This window comes from Anolis carolinensis, chromosome 4 (genome assembly GCF_035594765.1).
Source record: "Anolis carolinensis isolate JA03-04 chromosome 4, rAnoCar3.1.pri, whole genome shotgun sequence".
In the NCBI taxonomy this organism is placed as follows: domain Eukaryota; kingdom Metazoa; phylum Chordata; class Lepidosauria; order Squamata; family Dactyloidae; genus Anolis; species Anolis carolinensis.
The window spans coordinates 27,790,698-27,811,794 of NC_085844.1; the positions used below are offsets into that span (position 1 = coordinate 27,790,698).

The 21,097-nt window shown below is 39.2% G+C and overlaps 2 protein-coding genes across 3 annotated transcripts in view; both read left to right on the forward strand.

Annotated features, from left to right (window-relative positions):
• Nucleotides 1-21,097, forward strand: part of pabpc1 (poly(A) binding protein cytoplasmic 1) — a 170,859-nt gene that overhangs the window by 44,961 nt on the left and 104,801 nt on the right. The window lies entirely within an intron of this gene.
• snx31 (sorting nexin 31) overlaps nt 1-21,097 on the forward strand; it is a 41,092-nt gene that overhangs the window by 7,453 nt on the left and 12,542 nt on the right. For both annotated transcript variants that reach the window (XM_008119473.3, XM_003226603.4), the window contains exons 4-8: nt 1,099-1,163; nt 15,178-15,288; nt 16,305-16,395; nt 17,993-18,080; nt 20,166-20,235. In XM_008119473.3, the coding sequence (XP_008117680.1) occupies nt 1,099-1,163; nt 15,178-15,288; nt 16,305-16,395; nt 17,993-18,080; nt 20,166-20,235 (425 nt within the window). The remainder of the gene's footprint in view (nt 1-1,098; nt 1,164-15,177; nt 15,289-16,304; nt 16,396-17,992; nt 18,081-20,165; nt 20,236-21,097) is intronic.

Here is a 21,097-nt window from a genome sequence, read left to right on the forward strand (position 1 = left end):
TGAACTCAGTTGATCTATACCCGATCAAACTTGGACTGGGGAGTTTAACTGGTCAACCCTAGTCTTCCTTGACTTAGGGATACAGCCTCAGCTCTTTAGTTATCTCTACTAAAGGCTCAGCAACTTTAATTTTAGCCCTTCTCCGCTAAAACTCTCTAGCTGCTCAACTTCCTCCCACAATCTCTTTTTTCGATCACACTCCTTTCTCACTGAACAGAACCAACTGCTATGCTCAACCGACAAACTCCAACTGCCCAATTCCAACTGCTAAATTTTGAATTCTAAGGCTTCCACCAGCAAGGTGAAGCCACGCCCCTTTTCCTGGCCATGCCTTAGAGGCTCCCAGCTTCTGTATAAGAATAGCTGAAATATATAACCTTAAACAGTCAACCTAAACGTAGCAATCATGAATAAAACACAATGATCATGACATCTTTACAAATGGAAACATTAAATGTGGATTGGACAGGAAATATATAAATTCCTTCTTCCGAATTTTGCTGGTTGGGATGTGGGAACAACTAGCTATAGCTATAACACAGGCCTGGGCAAACTTCGACCCTCCAGGTGTTTTGGACTTCAACTCCCACAAATCCTAACAGCCTACCGGCTGTTAGGAAATGTGGGAGTTGAAGTCCAAAACACCTGGAGGGCCGAAGTTTGCCCATGCCAGCTGTAGAGGAAGGGAATTTACTTTGGAGTGTCTTTGTAAGCCGAAACTGCAGTAGGAAAGTGGACAGGACTCCTCTTGTGTGAGCATCTTACATTTAAACATCTTCCCTGAATTAGTACTCCATAGTCAAGGAAATACACATCCAAGTCTGGGGTGGAAATCCCTAAAAATTCATATCATTAATTTGGGCATGACCATCCTGAAAACCATTCAGTGTCATTTCTGAACTCTCCATTGTGCTATAATAATATTAGAATTAATGTATGCACATCTTTCAATATTGCCTACCATGTATTTATTGGAACTGGTACCAATTATTTTAAAATGCAGTGTCTGTTTCTGCATTATTTATGAAACAGCTTTTGTTTTATGTATGTCGTTTTCTCACTGCTTTCAGCCCTGATCTTTGTGCCTTTGCATTTCAGTGTCCATTGATCCTAGTATCACAAACAGTGAAGTCTTTATCAGTTTCTTTAGGAAACTACAGCAGGTAAGTTTGATGGTTACAGTGTTTGTGTGTTTATCAACCAGTTGTTCTTGGCTGCATTCTTTTATTTATTTATACTTTAATTTTCTAGCACACAGAGCAAGGAAGAAAAACTGTTATCTAGGTATGCTGAAAACTAGCTTATTATTAGAAAATAACAACAAAATGTATTAATGAAGGTTGTTTGTGTTTACTCCTGCCAACCTAGCAGTTTGAAAACATGCAAATGTGAGTAGATCAATAGGTACCACTCCGGTGGGAAGGTAACAGCGCTCCATGCAGTCATGCCGGCCACATGACCTTGGAGATGTCTATGGACAACGCCGGCTCTTCGGCTTAGAAATGGAGATGAGCACCAACCCCCAGAGTCGGACACGACTGGACTTAATGTCAGGGGAAAACCTTTACCTTATTTGTGTTTGTGGTTCCTTTCATAGCCTTTTGTGGGATACTCTATTCCATTTCTTCACCAATTCTCTGTCTGCCTCCCTACATTCAATAGTCAGCCTTCATTTTATATATCCAAGCCAGATTCCACCTTGGGCCAAGTTAAGGATTTTTCCTAATGAATATTTGTATTTCTGTAGGGTATACTGCTCCACTAACTTAACCTAATTTCATCCATCATATTGAAACAGCCCCTTGCAAGTTGCATTCAAAACTAGGGATTTGATATGTTTATTATTTGAATATTTAGGTAAAGGTAAAAGTTTCCCCCTGACATTAAGTCTAGTCAAGTCCGATTCTGGGGGTTTATGCTCATCTCCATTTCTAAGCTGAAGAGCCAGCGTTGTCTGTAGACACCTCCAAGGTCAGCGGGCCGTTATGACCGCATAAATTATATCAGATTCAGACATATGCCACACTACCAACATGCAATATTACTTTAGATCTTTTGGTTGCATTGTATTAGCCTCCAAACCCTGATAAGAATTGATGACAGTTATAATTTGATTTTGAGTTGATTCTTATACTAATATATGACTTACCAATGTGACATTAAATTATATGTATATGGGGTTTTTTTTGTGTGTGTCAGGAGCGACTTGAGAAAAACTGCAAGTCGCTTCTGGTGTGAGAGAATTGGCTGTCTGCAAGGACGTTGCCCAGGGGAGGCTCAGATGTTTTTGATGTTTTATTTATTTTATTTTATTTATTTACAGCATTTATATTCCACCCTTCTCACCCCGAAGGGGACTCAGGGCGGATCACATTGCACACATAAAGGCAAACATTCAATGCCATGACATAGAACAGAGACAGAGACAAGGCACCGGGCTGGCCTCGAACTCATGACCTCTTGGTCAGAGTGATTTGTTGCAGCTGGCTTGCTTTCCAGCCTGTGCCACAGCCCGGTCAAGAATGTTTTTACCATTCTTGTGGGAGGCTTCTCTCCTGTCTCCTCATGGAAATGGAGTTGATAGAAAGAGCTCATCCGTGCTCTCCCCGGGTTGCATTCGAACCAGCAACCTTCAGGTCAGCAACCCAACCTTCAAGTCATCAGTCCTGCCAGCACAAAGGGTTTAACTCACTGTGCCATTGGGGGCTCCTACGCATATGGTAATAATGTGATATTCTTGAATCTGCATTGTCGTTGGAATGTTACTTGTTGAGCAAACTGATGTTTTGATCTCTTCCCTTTGTATATCCTGTGGCTAGATAGAATATGTATTTCTACGAGATTTGCTTTTTTCCTGCTCGTCTTCTCACAGTAGATAGTTGTTGACAGCTAGTTTCTCCAGTTCCACCTTTGAGAATGCTGGTGCTTCGTGAATGAGTTTGTCTGGCCCAATTCTTTTCTTCTTCTTTTTGGGTATACGCTGTTTAATGTAATCCTTTTAGAATGTAATTTATTCTGTTTCTGTCCCAGTTCAGCCAGCAGGTTTCCAGAAAGTTTGTATACATCAGTTAAAAAAATATAATAAAACCACAATAAATGCTACCAGACCAAACAATACTGAAATCGACAATTGAGTAAACATTAGGGATAGGTGCATGGATAGAATTCCAGTTCAGTGTTTAGAACAGACAGAGGGGGAAAAGGAAAGGGCCCGAGGCTGTTAGGAATTGTGGGAGTTGAAATCCAAAACACCTGGAGGGTCTAAGTTTGCCCATGCCTGATTTAGAATCAGCTGTAGTCAATTATAGGACCTAAAACTTTTGGTAAACACTTATCTTGGTCTCAGATTAATAGGGTTTCCTGCTGACTGGTGGATTCTGGCTCTTGGAATCCAATTAATAACAACCATAATAATTTTTCCAACTTCTGTTTTAATCTACACTTTTCAACCTAATAAAACTCTTCCTTTCTGTATTCAATTATGCTACCCAAATGGCACCAACATGCTCAGTTTCCCACTTTTATGTTGTAAGCAAAGCATTACCCACCTGCTGTGTTTTTTTAATTCCTTAGAGGCGAAATGTTTCATGTTCTTCTTGTCTTTTAATGATTCCCAGTAAACTTTGTGAGACCTTGTTTAAAAGATGACAAGGCTTCTTGGGATTTAGCACTAAATAAATAAGCTTTGGGTTGTGTCAGGACACGTAACGATAAGTATGTTGAGGTGAAAATGTCAGCATCTTCTTGTCTCGTAATGGTGCTGACAGCTCCGGTCTGGCACGTACTTTGAGGCTGGAAGTTCAGGTTACAACATCTGGGTTTTTTCCCTGTATTTTTTGTGGCTGACAATCTAGGTGTGAGTCGTGGGACATAAGGTGCATCATAACAAGGTGGAGGAATAAGGAAGGCCCTGCAAATTTTGAAGGATGACTCATATGGGAGAAACATGGGTACATAAATAACATAAACAAACAATAGCAAACTTGAGCTGTCATCATTTCCTCAATATTTGTATTCAGTTAAATGTCATAGCACTGACATTTAAGTGGCATGACAGAGAGTCTGGTGGCACCTTAAATGCCAATAAATTTAGTATGTGGACCAGAATCCATTTCTGCATACACATCGGATAGTCAAGGCTGGTGGCTCTGATATGAGCAGGGAAAGGATCTGCTCCAGGGTTTAGTTTGAACTTTGAAGCAACTTTCCAAGGTGAAGAACCCAGTCTTCAATCTAGCTTCTTTAGATAGTTCCTCAAATTTGGACTAAATGTTGTATCCCAAAGCTACACCTCTCTGACCCTAAGGCACCACACCAGCTGAATGTTATCAGCAAGCAGTTTATTGAACAATATATATAAAAGCCAAGCAATAAAAAAGATTAAAAGGTAAACTTTAAGAAGCTTTCTTCAAAACATCAGGAATAGTCCACCACTTCCTAGGAACAGGAATAAAATTCAAAATACAAGGTTGTAAAAGCCAAAAACACAAGGCAGAGTAAATCCCAAAAGACAAGGCATGAACTTGGTAAACTGGAACCAGGAAAGAAAACACTTGGATTCAAAGAGCAAAACTTGGCATGACAGGAACCATGAAGCAAAATCCATATAGGAAATTTAGAACATGAATGAGCATGAATGATTGAAACACTAGCATTGACCCCAATGAAGTAACAGGCTTTACCCTTTGCCTTAATAAACCTCCTCCCCTGAGAAATACACATTTCGTTTCACTTTCTCAGCAGATAATTTATCTGCTCTATTTATCTGCTCCATAAATGTGGTTGCCACATGGTGGGGATTTGTTTCTATCTTTTCATATTATTATAGTCAGAAACATAGCACTTTTTCTATACACATGTCTTCATATACAAAGACATTCAAGCTAAATTTACAAACAACTGAAAGAGAAATGCAGCATTTCTCTTTTATGTCCAGAACTTACCAGAGTATTGATATATTGTTGGTCTGGCACCATTTTAGTCACAGTACAATTTTTTTCACGTCTGTTAAGAAATAAACCCAGGCGTTTAAGATCTAAAGCATGGGTGGGGCAACTCCAGAGGTTCAGCAGACATCATTGCACTTGCTTCCTGGGCCACTCACCCTTTTCTTTTAAATCAGAAGTGATGTAAAGTCGCCTCTGGTTTTCTAAAAGTATCATTTGAGGTCTAAAGGAGATGTAGTAGGGATCTAAAACAGCTTCCAGATGGAGGATTATTCCATCTGGAAATATATTTTTTTTGTTTTTGAGCAATCTTGTAAAGAGCACAGGATGTCTGGTGGCTACACAGAAGAACTTCCAAACAGTTCATGTAGTCCAGTGGTCCCCAACCTTTTTTTTGGCCAGGGACGACTTGACCAGGGATCACTTTGACCAGGGACCACTCTCCAACATTAGTACCAAAAAGATTACAAATCAGTTTTTGGTCAACTTTAGATTTGGTTTAGTTATTTGGGATGGTGATTCAGAAAATTGCATTGGATAGACCACATCAGCTCTAGTTTCAGATACAGAAGATATTCCATCCAGTAGTCACCATCTGCTCGTCCACAGAAAACCATATTTAATAATCTAGAGCTGATGTGGTCTATCCAATGCAATTTTCTGAATCAACACCCCAAATAACCATAGTAACAGGCCTAAAAGCGAAGACACCAAGGCGCCCCAGCCTCCAGGCACCACATGGAACAGCTCCGCTCAGGAGGAGGAGGGAGGAGGAGGAGAAGCAGCAGTCAAGAGGCTTGTTGTCACGCCTTTCGTGGGTAGTCAACCTCTCCCCTCCTGACATCCCCGTTGCCTCGGCACTATAAGAGGGTTTCGCAAGACCAGTCCCTCTTGTTGCAACGGTGTAGTAACAGTGAGGCCGCGGGCCATATTTTAGTTCTTGGGGACCACTGGTGATCCATGGACCGCAGGTTGGGAACCACTGATGTAGTCAATGGGCTGCTTAATTGGAACTTTGCATTGGTTTCAGAAATGTCTGGCAATGTAAGTCCAAGAGCAGTCCCCAGGTTGTGAACAAGATAGGTTCTCTAGGTTTGTTCTTAAATTGAATTTGTATGCAAGCCAGAACAGGTATGTTTTTAAAGTATATCTTTAGCAAAAAAAAGTTGGTTTGTTTGTTTTGGATACCATAGGGAAGGGTTAGCACCACTGTGGTGTTTGTTTTGCTGTTTGTGCCCCTGTTCAAAAGATTTCACCTCACTTCTGTCCCTGTGATAAATGGATTTAGAAAATGTTGGGGTTGTCATGGATTGGTGATAAAGCTTCAGTGGAAGACAGATTTTTCCCATGATAACTCTTACAGGAGTGAATTTCACTTCTTAGCCATAGATTTCCTCTCATTTTATATTATTTCACCCCTGTTTGTAGATAGGAGTTGTGTGTAAGTTGGATGTTTATAACTTGGGCACTGCCTATATAACTGGATGCAGTATGAAAATTTTGAATGCAGAATTACTCTGAGTCCCCTTCGGAGTAAGAAGGGGGGATATAAATATGGCAAATAAATAAACAAACTCTGCTTTAACTCCTTTCCCACCAGCGCCTGGATTCATGCTTTGATTATGTTCTTCTAATTACGTTCTACAACTCATTAAGGACAGAGTTAGAGAAGGATCTGGCTGTGTTTCCATAACTAGCTTCAAATCAAGGGCAGCTTCTACCAAGATCTGGTGGTGGCCTACAGAGGTTTTAGCTGACTGTCATTGGTTTTATATCTGGCTACAGGAACGTAGCCAGGTGATTCTGCAATCTCATCAGCTGTTCACTAGATTGCTGACAAGGAAAGTTATCTGAATACAGTCAGCCCTCTGCATTTATACAGGACCATGCAGAAGTGGGGAAAACATGAATAAAAACATAGTATTTTTCATCAGAGAGAAAATCTCTCTAAAAATCTATAGGTCCTCCAACATGAATCAAGGGCCAACTTCTGCTTGAATTTGACGATATAATTGCACTGGATGACCTAAAGATTCCCAGAGAGAAAAGTGTAATGAAAAGATAAACCTGCAAATGTGGACATCTGACTTTAATATGGTCAATTCTGGCTGGGACCTTTGGTTGTTGAATTGGAAGGAAGAGAATACTAACCTCTATAACAACCAAAGAAATACAAAAATGTGTGGTGAGATTATGCTTTCACGTTTCATAACAGCTGCTGCCCCCATCATTTAGGTTACCACATTTTGTTAGGTTGACATTTTTTGGATCATATTTAAAATGGATTTAATTATAGAACATATTGTCATAGCCGTTTATGATAACTGAGGCAAGGTCAGCCTTTTCAAATAGGACTGCAGCTGTCTTACCAAACCAAGCTGCTGAAAAGGCACTCCTGGTTGTTGCAGCCACCTGAGCTTTCCCACATACTTCTGTCTGGCCCTTATTTTACCCTGCCCCATCTCTGGAGAGATTTGTGCAGTTTGCACTGTTCTCTAACCGCCCATTTTAGTCTCACAAAAAACTTATGAGGTTGATTAATCTGAGAGATTTGACTGGTCCAAGGTCATCCAGTGAGCATGGGAGGAGGTGGTGGGAGACATTGGCATTTGATATTGAAATGTGAATATGCTGCCTTTGTTAGTTTTGTAATTTAAACCTTAATCCCAGTAGAGCAAACTAGCGCCAGTGCTTAGCCAGTGTAAAGTAGCTGAATTCTATATTGCTTTCTCATCTAAATTGCCTGTTCTGCTGATGACTTCTTTCTTGGGCCTACCACTACAATTACTTTTCTTAGTTTAAAGCTCTAAACTAGCATAATGCTGCAGCTCAGAAATACCTTGCATGCCTGTATGTGTTTTTTAAGGTGCTGGCTAGAAAAGAAGACGGTTGTAAGAGGCTGAAATTCTCTGTTCATAAGGGAGTTACAAAGCAGTTGTGTCATCAGAGCCTAAAACACATTGCACAGACAAATCTACCCTGTATACTTATGTTTAAGTATAGGTGAAAAATCAACCTGGGTCGACTGGGTGTGTGAGTACCTGTACCTTAAGTGTGGCCAGCAAAAATCATCAATTTCTACGAGTAGAGTGGTGAAAGGCAAAAGCCAAAAAGGCAAAAAAACTTAAAAGAAGAACCAACCCCCTCTCTGCTCTCCACCATGGCATTGCATCTTGCCTTCTGGAATGCCTGAATAGAAAAATTTTGGAGGCATTGGTGCTTTTCTGTGTTTGCAGAATGAGCCCCAAAACTTGCCCTTGACTTATACACAAAGTTGACTTAATACTTAGAAACACAGAATTGGAAAAGACCACATGAGCCATCCAATCAAACCCCCTGATATGCAGGAAAAACACAATCAAAGTACTACCCCCAAGAGATGGCCATCCAAGCTCTGTTTACAAGCCTCCAAGTAAGGAGCTTTGACCACACTCTGAGGCAGAGAGTTCCACATCAGGAGCATATGGGGAGCAAGTGATTAGCCCAAGTCAATATAATGTCTGGGGAAAAGGATAAGATGATATTCAACTTCCCCACCAAACTCCCAACTACTGAAGCCAATGTGATCAGCAGTTGAATCCTACTTCGGTATTGGTGATAAGGTAGCATCTGGTAAAGACAGCAGACAGACTTCTGAGGCATAAGGCAGACCATGCGAACATTGCTGCTGCTTACTGACACTGTCTGCTGCTTGTGATGACTGCCTCAGTCTAATAAGAAGGCTAAGTAAGTCCCCACAGGGAGACAGGGTGGGATATAAATAAAGTATTATTATTATTATTATTATTATTATTATTATTATTATTAATTATTATTAGTGTGTGTGACAGCTGCCTTCTGTCTTTGACAACACACAGAAACAACTGTTTCCAATATATATGTGCGTATGTATACACACACACAGAGGCCATGGGCTACTTGAAATTTGCAGAGGATCTTGGTGAACCACATTAAAATTATTTACATTAATGCAGGTCAAAGCTCAAACATTACCATAGTCCAGTTTTAGAACTCCTCATCATCTCCTTCACTCTCGAAATTAGTGGCATATTATACAGACCACAGACCTTTGGGTCACAGCCTCATGTATCCTCACCATTAATCTAGTCTTGATTGAAACAACATAGATCTCTGTCATCAGTATAAATAACTTATGTACAGTTCTAATTCTTGACTCTTCAGCAGCTGTTCTGTAGACCATCTAATTCATGTTGGCCTCCTAGAGTTGCTGAATAGCAAGGTCCATCACTCCTAGACAGAATAGCCAATGTTGAACAATGCTGGGAATTACAGTACAAGGGATACTTGAACTAAATAGGACAAAAGTAGATTGACTGCAAAAGTAAGGAGCCCCCGGTGGTGCAGCATGTTAAAGTGCTGAGCTGCTGAACTTGTGGACCAAAAGGCCGCAGGTTCGAATCCGGGGAGTGGAGTGAGCACCCACTGTTAGCCCCAGCTTCTGCCAACCTAGCAGTTCGAAAACATGGAAATGTGAGTAAATCCGGCAGGAAGGTAACAGCACTCCATGCAGGCATGCTGGCCACATGATCTTGGAGGTGTTTACGGTCAACGCTGGCTCTTCGGCTTAGAAATGGAGATGAGCACCAGCCCCCAGAGTTGGACACGACTAGGCTTAATGTCAGGGGAAAACCTTTACCTAGGCTGGCTGCAGTTTGAAAACATTTGCCCAAGAAAAAAATCTTAGTTGGGCTGTACAACACCTTTGTTACAGGAAGGTGGTCCAAATGTCTGGTGGTGATCAGTGCTTCACCACATGGATGAAAGATAGAGACTTCTGCTTGATAAGTTGGAGAAGTGTTGACAATCTGTCAGCTGTGGTAAAATAGACCAAGGCAGCATTATAGCTTCTTATGGGAGATAGTGAGGAGGATCCTCGTATGAACTCTTGTGCTTTCTTCTTGAAATGCACTCCCATTCTGTCACCAGCTTCCTTCTAACATTGAAATTGTGATCTAATTGAAAGGAAATATGTAGACGGGGCTCACTTCATACTTTTGATCAAAAGAAACATTTCCTTCTGTTTAAAAGGACTACAGTTATATATATCATGGCAGGCTTGTCTATAATTCCTGGATGGCCCAAACGATGAAAGCAGAATATGAAGCTCAATGGATGCTGAATGTGTTTTTGTTCTCTCACTCAAGAGTCTTTCAGAACCTCACCCACTCCCATTTTTTAAAAAAAGCTGCCAAACTTTTTTGGAAAAGGGTTTCCCTCTCTTTGATGCCATAATATAATCCTGAAGCTGTTTCTTCTTTTGAAAGTTGTACTTTTTTCTTCAAAAATGTATATATTTTTTTTTACTATTTATTTCACTGACTCAAGCTACCTGCTTTTGGGGAATAAGGGAGAAGAGGGATTATTATTTCTGCCAAAATGACACAATTTTTTGGAATTTTGTCACTGTCATGTCATTTGGCTTTTTAAAAGTTACTTTTGGACTACATCCCAGAGCCATGCTGGGTGGGGATTCTGGGGCTACATTCTAAAAGTAACCTAATAATAATAATCATCATCATCTTTATATCCCACTTACCTCCCTCACGGGACCCAAAGCAGCTTACAACATATTAAAATCATATTAGCAACAATCCAAATACATCGATAAAAAGTATAAATCATAAAATACACAGTTTAAAACAACAATAATATACATTCACATTCTTGTGGCATCACATCAGATCATATTGCACTTTGTTCCAGTCCATACACATTATGGTGTTTCTTATCACTCCAGCTTAGTTTCTTTCACTAAAGGCCTGTATAAACAGGAATGTTTTTAATTGGTTGCATCAAGATCATCAGTTGGTATTTGTGCCAATCAAAGAGAAAAATTAACACAAAACTGATCAGTAGGAGAGCACATTATATGAGGAAGTGGAAATACAAAAATGATGTAAGCAGAAGAACATTATAAAAGAGAGGAAGGAATTGATAGATTAATTCAAGGGAAAATGAACATTCAGTTTTGACAAGTAAAGTGGAATCTGTACTCATAGCATTTGGGAGAAATAAATAATCAGAAACAGATAGCAGAACACCAGAGAATCTATTCTAGTTCTACCAAATATGGAAATAAAAGAATGGCACACAAATTGGAAACACTCAATATACATTCTTATCTCCAAGAAAGAGGATGTGAATGAAAACAGTAGCCATTCTACCACTGTATTAATTTGTTGTGCAGCTAAAGTGATGCTCAAAATCCTACAACAAATACTTTTACCTATTGGAAGGAAGAAATGCCAGCTATCCAAGCTGGGTTCAGGAGAGGAAGAGGCATTAGAGACCTTATTTAAAACATCTGCTGGATAATGGAGAGCACCACATTTTTGAAATAAAATCAGCCTGTGCTTCATAGTTCATAGTAAAGCCTTTGGTCATGTAAGTTATGAAAAACTATGGTTCGTTCTTAAAGAAATGGGTGTGCCAAACATTTGATTGTTCTGATGTGTAAACTGTGCTCAGGACAAGAAGCTACTGTCAGGACAGAATACTGATAAATAGAATACTTTCCACTAGGCAAGGATATCAGGCAAGACTGCATTTTATCACCCTATCTGTTTTACTAAAGGAAAGAGAAGTGAGAATTTGAGGAAAAAAGATGTGCAGATAATATCGCATACTAGCACAAAATAGCAAAGACTCGGAATTTTTATTAAAGACAGCAAAGTGGAAAGGCAGGTTTACAGTTGAAGGATAGTTTAAAGAAGGAACTAGACAAGAATCTGACATGTAAGGATTTATCATTGAATACTATAGTTAGGATTGTTCGTTCCATCACATTTCCCATTTCTATTTCTGGTCGTGAAATCTGGACAGTGAAGAGTGCTGATAGGAAGAAAATGAACTTATTTGAAATGTTGCTGGAGAAAAATTATTCAGATACTGCCGTCTGTTAGGATGATGGCTATGCAAAGGAAACTTGAACTTCCCCCCAAAGGCCAACTTGACCAAACTGAGACAGTTGTGCTTTCGATATATCATGGAAAGACCTGGCTCACTAAAAAGGTCAATAATACGTATTTGGTAAGGTAGAAGGCTGTAAGGAAATAGGAAGGCTGCATTACAGATGGAAATAAAGCCATGGCCCTGAATCTGCAAGACCTTGATGAGAGGGTGACTAAGAAGACTCTCGTTCATAGAACGGTCAACAACAAAGTATGCCATTTGGAAAGACCCCCTAACTAATAAACACAGTAAGAGTAGGAGGCAGCTTAAAGGATCTCCATTTCCTATCTTTTTCCTATTTTTTTTATATAGCAAGAATAGCTTTTTATGATGGTTGTGGGCAGGGCACACCACCAACCTCTACATGCTAATGGCCCTGAGGCTTTTCACAACTTTTTTTGAACTTGTCTTGTGCATAATAGATGTATTTCAGCAGTAGGCTCCTTTTCCTTAAAAAACAAACTCTCATGGTTTTTTTCCTCACCTGAAACTGAAACCAGAAATCCATTACAGTAGAGTCTCACCTATCCAACATAAACGGGCCAGCAGAACGTTGGATAAGCGAAAATGCTGGATAATAAGAAGGGATTAAGGAAAAGCCAATTAAACATAAAATTATGTTATGATTTACAAATTAAGCCCCAAAACATGTTTTACAACAAGTCTGCCACTTGTTTGGGAGCATTGCTGGGTGTGTTGCGCCGCTTCATGTTCCTGTTTAGAGAAAGAGCTGTGGATCCGGGCAGGAGGCAGACTGTGTTGGATAATACAGAACATTGGATAAGTGAAGGTTGGATAAGTGAGACATTACTGTACGTTCTGTTTCAATAAGGTCATTCATGGAAAAGACCTAGGAACTGGGCTGTGGATCTCCCAGCAATATGGATATAGATTGGAAAGAAGGACATGGTGGGTACATCAGTGATAATTGGTAAACTGTTAAAGGGAATTTTAGTATACCTAGATTTACATCAAGTAAGCAAAGTATGGCCTTCCATAGTGTGTTGGACTGAAATCACTAGTATTCTTCTTTGTGATGGCTATTGCTAGTAGGAGTTTCCAAATGCTCCAGGACATTGTAGGGTTGAAAAAAACAGTCCGGTTGGGACTATTCATCCACATCAATAGTACAAATATAACATATTAAGCAACTAGCAATTTGCAGTCGTTTAATGGTACTTATAACCCAAATCACTATGCCTCATTTAGCTTTAATAACAGAATTGTTTCTGTCACCTTCATGCACCAAACAAGGAGATTTGTGATAGCAAAGAAAAAGTACTTACATAAAGGAGAGAAATAAATATATTGAGATTAAGTGCATTTAGGTTATTTCGACTCTTCTGATTGTCAGCTATTATTTGCAAAGTGTTCCAAAGAAACATAAAGAAGGATTAGGAGAGAAAAGTATGCAATTACGTGGGTTTGTAGCTATCAAACAGAAAATAATGCTCATAGTTCTTCAGTGTCGAATTTTGTACTCTAAGAAGGTTCAATGATTGAACATGGATGTGAGCCTACTGTCGTTTTCAATATACAAAACTCAGTGGCAAACTGGCTGTTTTATCTCCCCATCTCTTTCTGTCCTCTTTGCAGTTTTCCACAACACCCCAAAATTGTTTAATAGAGGTTTCCAACCCTTCTGAGCAGATTTTAAGAGGACCGAGTAGGGCAGTGGTTCTCTACCTGTTGGTCCCCAGGTGTTTTGGCTTCCAACTCCCAGAAATCCCAGCTGTTAGGATTTCTGGGAGTTGAAGGCCAAAACATCTGGAGAGAACCACTGGAGTAGATCCACTACTTGAGAACCAAGTTGAGAACCACTGGAGAAGGGTCTTGTTGTTTTCCCAAAAATATGACCAACAGTTTAACATGCAGAATGGCCTCCAAAGGGCCATTGAATCAATGGATGGAGAATCTGTGGATACAGAGGGTCAACTCTAACTTCTTTATATCATAGTCACTGCTCTTTAGTTTTGACACAGTTTGGGCCCTCAGAATGTATTGAATGACAACTCTCAATTATCCACCACGCAGATTGGGGATAATGGGGATTGCAGCCCAACAGCACATGTGGCTCTGAGGTTGGGGAAAAATTAAATAACATTTCAAAGTCAGACATCATATCCAAAAGTCTTGCATCTAAATTCAAGCCTCACTCTCCTGACTAAACAAAACAAACTGCAGCCTTCTGGATGTTGCTGTATCACAACTCCCATCAGCTCTAGTCATGATGTCAAATAATGAGGAACATAGGAGTTGTAGTCCAGCATCTTAAGAGCCCTGGTGACATGGTGGGACTGTGAGCCTTGAGTCTGACAAATGTGGTTTAATGGTAGCATCCTGTATCACTATACTCAGAAACAAATTCCAGTGGGTTTAGTGGAATTTATTCTCAGTTGAATGGATATAAGAGTGTAGCAAATGGGAGCACAGAGAATCACTGTTATCTTCATAATGACTTCTGCTAATCATGAAAAGTCTAATGATAAGGGGAAACACTGAAGAACCAATTATCTGGAGTCTACAACTGTCTAGATAGTAAGGCTGCCATTTGATTAAGGTTATTTCAAACTATGGGTTTTAATCAAATCTATATACATTTCTATATACTTCTGAAAGAGGAAAATGTGCTTTGTTCTTCATTGTATGCAGTCATATGCTGCACAAATGGTACTTCAGAAGAGACGTCTTGTGTGAACAAAAGAGAAATGCCTTATCTAAAAAGGCTGACTCCCTTCCATTTATTCATAAGCACTTACACAGAAAATAATATAGTCATTGGAGCACCTTTTTGAGAGATCAGAACTCTTATTAACTGCATCTCTTTCACAGTGCATATTTTGCAGCTCTTCAATACGACTTTAACGGAATGCCAAATCAAAGGAATACCGAGGATAAAGTCTAGATTCCTTTGATTTGGCATTCTGTATGTATTCAGAATTCTCTACCAGAGACTTCTAGTCTCTTGCCAAACTAGGATTCTGCAGGATGAAGCCATAGCAGTGAAAATTCTGTAATTGATTAGCATGATAAATGCTGCAGCCTTGTATATTACCATCTTTTTCTTGAGTCTTTCCATACTATAATGTTATCCATTTTCTTTATACTTCAGTTAAGGGCATACAGTTAATATTTTACCTCTTTTTTCAAGTCACCATTCTTTCCCAGTTTGCTCATCACCCAGCATATTTGTCTAAAGAATTTGAAGGTTTCTTGCCATCATCAGCAAAGGCTTCAAATGTGTTTTCATATCTTGCAGGACACTTTCAAAATCCAGACCCAACGAGCCTTTCTGGATGTTTATCTTCCTGATGGGAGATATCTCAGAATTGATGTCCAGACCTCAGATACTGCTGAAAGAGTGCTAGAGGTAACTCATTTTGAAAACTTGGCAAAGGTTTCTTTGAAAAAGGCAATCTTCCAAAATATGCTTCTTTTACAAATGAGATTAACATTCTCAGATATGAACCATTTTCAGTTATATTTATTTAGTTTTTTTGGCACAATGGGTTAAACCCTTTTGCTGGCTGAACTGCTGAGCTAAAGGTTGGCGGTTCAAATCTGCAAGACGGGGTGAGCTCCTGCCTGTCAGCTCTAGCTTCCCATGTGGGGACATGAGAGAGGCCCCTGCAGGATGATAACACATCCGGGCATCCCCTGGGTAACGCCGATTTTCTCACACCAGAAGCAACTTGCAGTATGTTCTCAATTTGCTTCTGATACAATAAAAAAGTTATATTTAGGAATTGTTTTATTTTTAAACCAGATTTTATTCTTCCAGACATATAGCAGCACATAGTTTGTTTTAAACATCAATATGTAGTTATTTGTTCATAAACCATAAATAATTTTTGGAAGACTATACCTCTGTAAAAGGTGCTTATTTCTTATTGACACAACCCGGAGTTGTAAATGATGACTATTTGGATTATATATTTTTATTTATTTATTTACCATTTTTATATCCCGCTTTTCTCTACCCCGAGGGGGACTCAAGGCGGCTTACAAACAGCACTTGTGCAGTGCTTTTAGGCATAAAACATAAACTTAAAATAAATAATTAAAATTGATTATATCTCTAATTCCTAGGGAAAAGAACTGGGGCAAATAGACCCACAGAACTGGCAACAGTAGACATGTAGGAGCCTTTTCATATTCACATCATGTTTTGTGAAATGTGAAAGTTTGCAGCAATTACCATTAATCCATTAAAATGTATCACCTTGGTGATTTTGTTTCTCTCAGTCTCTGCAAGAAAACAACAAAGATCAGTTTTTTGAATTTTTCTATTCCGTGGTGTTGAAAAGGGTTATTTTTAAGTAGGTGTTGTCTGGCGTGCTTTTCTCTTCACAGATTTAAAGAAAAGTATTCCTCTCTTTCCCCCAGGTTGTATCCTACAAGATTGAGCTTTCAAGAGAACTAATAGGATATTTCAGCTTATTTCTTATTCAAGATCACAACAATGGAGAGCTGTCTGGTAAGAAATGCTTTGCGTAGCCATCACCCAGTAAGCGCTGCAATCACTTTCCTTTGCTGGTCTTGAATGTTCGGGAAACTGGGAGACAGTGGTGTGGAAGTAACTATTTCTTTTCAAATTTGTATGGCGTTAGATTTAAGGGCCAAATTTAGATACACCACTTCCTAGAAGTAAAGCTTTCATCACATGTAAAATGTAGGACAATTTGGCTTACATTTACACTCTCTTTTCCTTGCCTGCTCCTATTTTTTAGTTAGAAAAATGATGGTGATTTGCTCCACAAGTCTTGCTTTTTGAACTGGGACATGTTCAAGTTGTATTTTGTGAGAGAGTGAAGCATGTGTCTTGGGAGATGTATAGGATTGGACAAGGAATCATATGGACTTGAGTGTCCTGTTGCATATGCATATCTTCAGCTTCCACTATGTAGCTTTTACAGGAGATTAGCATGAGTATCAGCAGTATTTGAAAATAATAACTTTTGCATTGCAAATTCCAGAATTCCTCAACTAGTGTAGCCAGTGGACATGCTGGATGGAGGACACAGAGAGCTGTAGTACTTTAAAGCAGGCATGGACAAACTTTAGCCCTCCAGGTGTTTTGGACTTCAATTCCTACCATTCCTAACAGCCACTTACTTTTGGCTTCAACAGGCAAAATGGAGGAAGCACATTTCAGCATCATTCATGGTGAGGCAGGAATGAGAAATCGCCCAAGAATTCATGCCATGAAAACTACTATACTCAGAGTGTAGAAAAGTTACTTTAAAGCAGGCATGGGCAAACTTTGGCCCTCAAGAATATAATCCAGTTTAAAGAAGATAATGTGGATTATCCACTTTGATAATCTGGATTATATGGCAGTGTAGAAGAGGCCTATGACCCCAAGCCATTCAGAATTTAAAAGAAAGCACCACTCTTTGAATGGCGCTTGGATGTACTAAGAGAACCAGGAAATTCTCATTGCTGGTGTGATACATGCAGCATAGACAGTGCCAGTTAAATTGTAGCTAATGTCTTTTGCATTCGTTGAAGCTTCTAAACAGGTCCATTTGCAATGCATTGAGTAATTCAGCTGGGATGTTAACAGACCCACATGGAACCGTGGCCAAGTTCCTTCTTATACAGGTGCATTTTAAGAAATAATCTAAATGTTAATCAGGCTTCTTCACCTGGTAATGGGTATTTCAGAAGAGCAACAATATTATGTCGTTTTCTCTAATGCTAGTAATTTTTGAGATTTATTCTTTGCACCCATCCCTTCCTCATTAAAAATACAAGGAAATAGAAATGCTCCTTGCACCTTTTGTGACCAGTGGAAAGAAAGAAAGAAAGAAAGAAAGAAAGAAAGAAAGAAAGAAAGAAAGAAAGAAAGGAGAGAAAGGAGAGAAAAGAAAGGAAGGTTGATTATGCAAAAATTCCATAGTTCACAAGTCACAGAATTCAGCTTCTGTTTGTACAAAGCTTGCATCAATACAGGATATTTAGCATAGTGTACACAACCTTTTGTGTAACTCATATGTGTTTTAAATATATTAAAAAATCAATATTAAATGGCATTTCAGAAATGGTCATTTTCCCCCTCTTTATCCTTCTAGTACTGAAAAAACTGGCTGAATTTGAACTGCCCTATGTGAGTCTTCGCAGCATGAAGGAGCCGTCTTGTAAAATTGGGATCAGAAAATGGTGAGCAGGAAACTGAAGTTTTTAATAAGCAAGATGTATTACATTTTCATCATTAAAATGAATATGTTAGAGGAGGAAAAAGCTATTTGTTCAGTTTCTACGGGCTGAGTACCAGCAAGGAAGAAAACTGACATAAAAGGGGGTAGGGTCAAGAATCAATGCATTTGTGGTGCTGGAGGAGTATGTTATAGATATCATGTATTACCAAAAAGATAAATTATGTCTGAAGTTTCACAAGAAGCAAACATTATTTAACTGAGGCTATCATACTTTAGACGCATCATAAAACAACATGATTCATTGGAAAATACAATCCTCAATAAAACTGAAGACAGTAGGAGAAGGAGGAGACTGTATTACAGGTGGAGTAACTCAGCCTAAGTTTATAAGATCTGATTAGAGTAGAAGGTTTCTTTGAAAGTCTCTCACTCATGGGGTCACTATAAGTTGAAGCTAGCTCAGGCATGGGCAAACCTTGGCCCTCCAGGTGTTTTGGACTTCCATTACCACAACAACAACTATAATAATAATGTATTCTTGTATCTCGCCACCATCTCCCCGAAGGGACTCGGGGTAGCTTACACCGGCTATTGGACTGTGAAAATTGAAGTCCAAAACACCTGGAGGCTGAAATTTGCCCATGCCTGAGCTAACAGCTTTCTTCATTAATGGACTTTAATAGTGATGCACCCCTAGGCTGCGTAGGCACCTCAAAACCACACTGAAGCCTCAGAATTTAGCAAAAAAGTTGTTTATTGAAGATTATGCAAGCAATAGCAAAATCAGTTCAAAGTCAATAATTGTGGTTTGAGTCCACAAGAACAAAGAACTTGAAAATCTTGAAGCCAGAGTCAATAAAAGTCACTCAAAGAACATAGTCCAAACCAAATTTCAAAGTAAGTCCCACAAAAGGTATAAAGAATAATCCAAACCAGATATCAAGGATTAAATCTAAGGCATGAGACAAACTGGAAACACAGGAAACAAGGCTAAAATGCAGGATCAAACTCCAAGGCAATCCAAGGTACAAGGTCAATGCTGGAACACAAGGCTACAGTCTTGGCTAGAATAGAAATCCAAATGGCAAAGTCACTAGAACACTCAACTAGATTCACAGGTAGAAGCAAGGCTGGAACTTGAAGCAAGATCCAAAGCTGCACAGGAACACGGAGCAAAGATCTTTCTCTCTTGGATTAGCAATATTACCACCTCTGGCTGTGTTGGAGAAAGCAAAACATTTTAAGGGAAATTCAATGTCTTTTTTCCATGAGAAGATTGCTCATTATTTTGCTTCAAAACCAACCGTCTACTTCTTCTCACAAACTCCCATTCCCTCCTCTGGTGAGTTATCACTTTCTTCCTGTCAAACTCATTATCTCTCTCCACTTTATCAGCTCCTTCATCCAAAGTAGAATGACCATCTGACACCTGGAGATCCGACCTTGACTGCTGTGAAGAATGCAGTTCAAACTGCCTGTTTGCAACCACTCTGTCTCTGGTCCCAGAATCCACTGGGACAAACTGTTGCTTGCATCTCAGACCCACAACCAGAGTCCTCTGGCAAGGCAGGTGCAGGGACAATCACAGCGTGAATGGGGCCAGTCTCAGGCTCACCTGACAGCTCAGTTGGAGGCTGGGCTACAACAATAGGTTGCACACTTCCTGATTTATATTATTGCCAAATTATTTCTGCCCTTTTAGGGAGATTGTAATTGATTGTCCAATATTTTGGCAAAGTGGCAATAATCCAGTCCTAGTTAAACTTTTTAAATTGAAACAAATCAAAGCATGCATCTTAAGGATGCGTTGGCAGATATCACACCTTTTCCTGCCGCACTTAACAGTAGTTATTTTCCAGTATTCTCGGAAAGTAGCCTCACAGCAGATGCTACAATATGTTAACTAATGAACCTGTTATCTTGTCAAGACACCTTTGCTTCTTCTCATAAGCATTTGTTGCTTAAATCCCATTTTAAGCACAACACTTGGAGCTATTTCATTTTGCTAGAAAATTGTTAGATATATTTTTTGTTCATGTCACATTGTTCTGTATATGTTTTTAACACGATTCCTTTCACTGGACAGGTACATGGATCCTTCCCTCGATAAAATGCTTGTGGACTGTAGAACTGCAGTGAATTTACTCTATATGCAGGTAACATCCAGAACAAGCAGTTTTTTGTGCTTCTGAAAATAAATTGTTTAAAATTAGGATTTTTTTTAACAGCAAGTGTGACAACATGTCCTGGCTACCATTCCACCCCACTACTTTTATATATATACTAATCAGGTAAACTATACAGGAAAAACAAAGCAAAACTAGATGTGAATGCAGAAATATGGTATTTAAGCTGACTCAGCCATATAAAACCAGCATGATGGTGTTAAAAGCAGAAGAAATCCATAGCTAAGCATTATTAACAACCTCTTCCAAGGTTTGCTTCTTAGAGTTGCTCCCCTGCTATGCACTGGGGCACTTAAAGCGTGAACCTGGCTGAGAAAAAGTCAGAGAGAGGCTGATTTAACAATATAAGCAATAAAACATTGCAGAGTTTTGTACTTTTTGTCTCTTTTTTCCTGTTAAAATCAGATGCACACAGTTTCCTTGACATTGTAACAGATTTTCTCATTTATATCCTGCTTTTTCATGATAAGATAGACTCAGGAAGGTTTGCAAAATTAATGTAAATACACTGCAAGCATATGCAAAAACAAAAAAAGATTGTAATTAAAACGGCAAATTCACCCATATGAAGGGTAATTTTGAAAGGTAATTAAAATGTCTTATAAATTAAAGCAGAGAATCAGACCTGAGGAAATTATGGACTGCCAGAAAATCCCATAAATGGATACTAGAGCAAGTCAAGCCTGGACTCTCACTAGAAGCCAAAATGACCAAACTGAAGATGTCATGAGATGATCTGACTCTCTGCAGGGGGAAATTATATTTATGGGGAAATTGGAAGGAGGTAGATAAGACCACATTACAGATGGATTGATTTAATCAATGGAGCTAC